The 2,196-nt window shown below is 45.3% G+C and overlaps 1 protein-coding gene across 1 annotated transcript; it reads left to right on the forward strand.

Moving 5' to 3' along the window:
• Nucleotides 1–308: 308 nt before the first annotated feature.
• On the forward strand, nt 309–2,156 carry EMH_0051630 (SAG family member; the record flags this gene model as incomplete). The annotated part of the gene is given in 6 exon segments (XM_013496772.1): nt 309–361; nt 949–996; nt 1,000–1,094; nt 1,264–1,424; nt 1,545–1,633; nt 1,922–2,156. Coding segments are annotated over 6 exon segments (681 nt in total).
• Nucleotides 2,157–2,196: the final 40 nt, after the last annotated feature.

The raw sequence follows: 2,196 nt of genomic DNA on the forward strand, positions 1-2,196 counted from the left end.
ATGCTAAAGGATAACCTTATTGCAGATGTCTCAATAGAAATAAAGAGATAATTACAAATCTGTAGATCTACCACAGCCAGGCTACTGCCATAAGATGCCACCACATCTTTCTATTGGCTACGCGCTGCGTTTCACTTGATCGGCGTTCATCGCCTATGATTTATACATTAATAAAAATGCCTTCTTTGCAAGAATAAATGCTCAGTAAGAATAATAACAATATAATGATGGTTTCAACACGATAAAAAAAGGGTATACCAATGGTATAACTGGAGAAGTAATAGGGGCTATATATAGGGGATACAGGCATGGATGACATGGGAAACATAGAAAACAAGTATAAAAAACATTTACTATCGATGTAATCAACTGACTTGCAGCCGGATTTGTGGCGAAGCAATCAATCTGAGCCAAACACTTCGATCGCCTCAGCGGCTGTCAGTTGTTCTATTCATGGCGCGAATTAGAATGTCTATAGAATCTATTTCTGGAATTTAAGGATTAAAACAATTAACTATTTGATTTCGTTCCTCAGCTGAGGAAATTAAACCCCCATCGTTCATATTGTTCTCTGCATCGACCGACAAAAGCATGATCTGTTACGGCTTGCAGCTCCGCCTCAAGCGGCTCCACTTGATATAGCAAACTGGAACTCCAATATAAATGTAAAACGAAGAGAGATTATCATTATTGTAGCCACATTTCAACTCATACACTTTCGTGTGAGCTGATTACTTACGAGTCGTGTGTGGTACTGGTGTGTGTGCAACCTGGTCCAGCTCTGGTTTCTTTTGATTCAAGCCGCCCGCGGTTGCTTTCCCTGTTTCCTATTCATAGTTTTTAATTGATTTGGATTTATTTAGTTTGTCTGTCTATTCAAGTCCTCGTGTGCACGGGAGAACCATCAGAGTTGAGGCAGGCCCGCCCGTACGGTGGCTAGCGGCTCAGAGATAGGCGACAAGCTGGACAAGCCCAGGCTTCTGCTTACTCGTCATTCANTTTCAAGGGAGCAGCTGTTGTTTGCCTCGTGGCGCTCTCTGGGCTACAGCCGGCGGCAGGAGCTTTGCAACTCACCGTCAAAAAAGCTGGCACAGGTAAGCAGACATGCTTTTATCTTCTTGATTTGAGTATTTCTTTCTGTTCCTGCAAAAAATAAGTACCTTAACTGCACTGCATTGCTGGAGACCTGCGAGGGATGAGCGCTCATCCGTGCTTCTGATGGCAGGCAGACGGCCTCTCTTTCGGTGTTTTTGTTGCTTGCAGATGCATACACCTCCGTGAACTTGGCCCGCGTTGGTCAGCTGTCTGTACGGATTGGCGTATTGGCGGAGGACAGCGACCTGGCTAAAGGTCTAGAGACTAGCTTCCCAACGACTTCATTTGAGCCGCCAGCCGATACGTGTGAAAACTTCATCAAGGCACTCGTGAGTAAAGCCACCGTTTAAATGTTCGACTAGCGGCCATAGATACGCTTCTAGACGTTTGCGGATTTCTGCGTACGCCAAGATATATTTGACATATTTCCCTTCTTTTTGAATTTTCAGAAGAAGAAGAAATTTGTCGCACAGTTCACAGACGCTAGCGCCGAGAACTATCGCCAAGCGGTGCAGGAAGCTCTTACGGCTGGACTTGGGTGAGTACATATTTACTCACCGCAGCACAACACCAACACACAAGCAAGTAGATAGTCTAATTACACAAGATAGGACATGTCTGTGCCGTGATTTTATATCCATTCGTAAAATGTTTACAAGGGAAGAGAATGAGACGAACAATCCTTCATAATCATAGCCGCCATTCTCTTATATACCTCCCAGTGCCCGCCAGAAGCCCACTTCATCTTCATCATCAAGGCTGATCCAATTGATTTAAATGCTAATTCTGCATGGTATTTTTATGTCGACTGCTGCTCTTCCCTCAGAAAGCTGACGTCATACCCTGAAACTGATACTGAGGAGGCGTGGACGCCGTTCTGGACGGAACCCGACGGCGCCAACCTCGCACACCTTCTTTGGTCTAAGAGCACCAAAGTTGGCTGCGCCATTGGAACATGCGCTCCACAAGCAGAAGAGTATCGATCTTCACCAGACAGTGCCACATTTCTTGTTTGTGAGATGAATCCTGCAGCGGTGGAAAAGCAGGCTCCCTTCGAGTAAGTGTTGAGTGAGGGGGCTTAATCATGGAGAGGGCTGGATA

The sequence above is a fragment of the Eimeria mitis genome, genomic scaffold (genome assembly GCF_000499745.2).
Source record: "Eimeria mitis Houghton genomic scaffold, Emh_scaff2288, whole genome shotgun sequence".
NCBI classification, from domain to species: Eukaryota; Apicomplexa; class Conoidasida; order Eucoccidiorida; family Eimeriidae; genus Eimeria; species Eimeria mitis.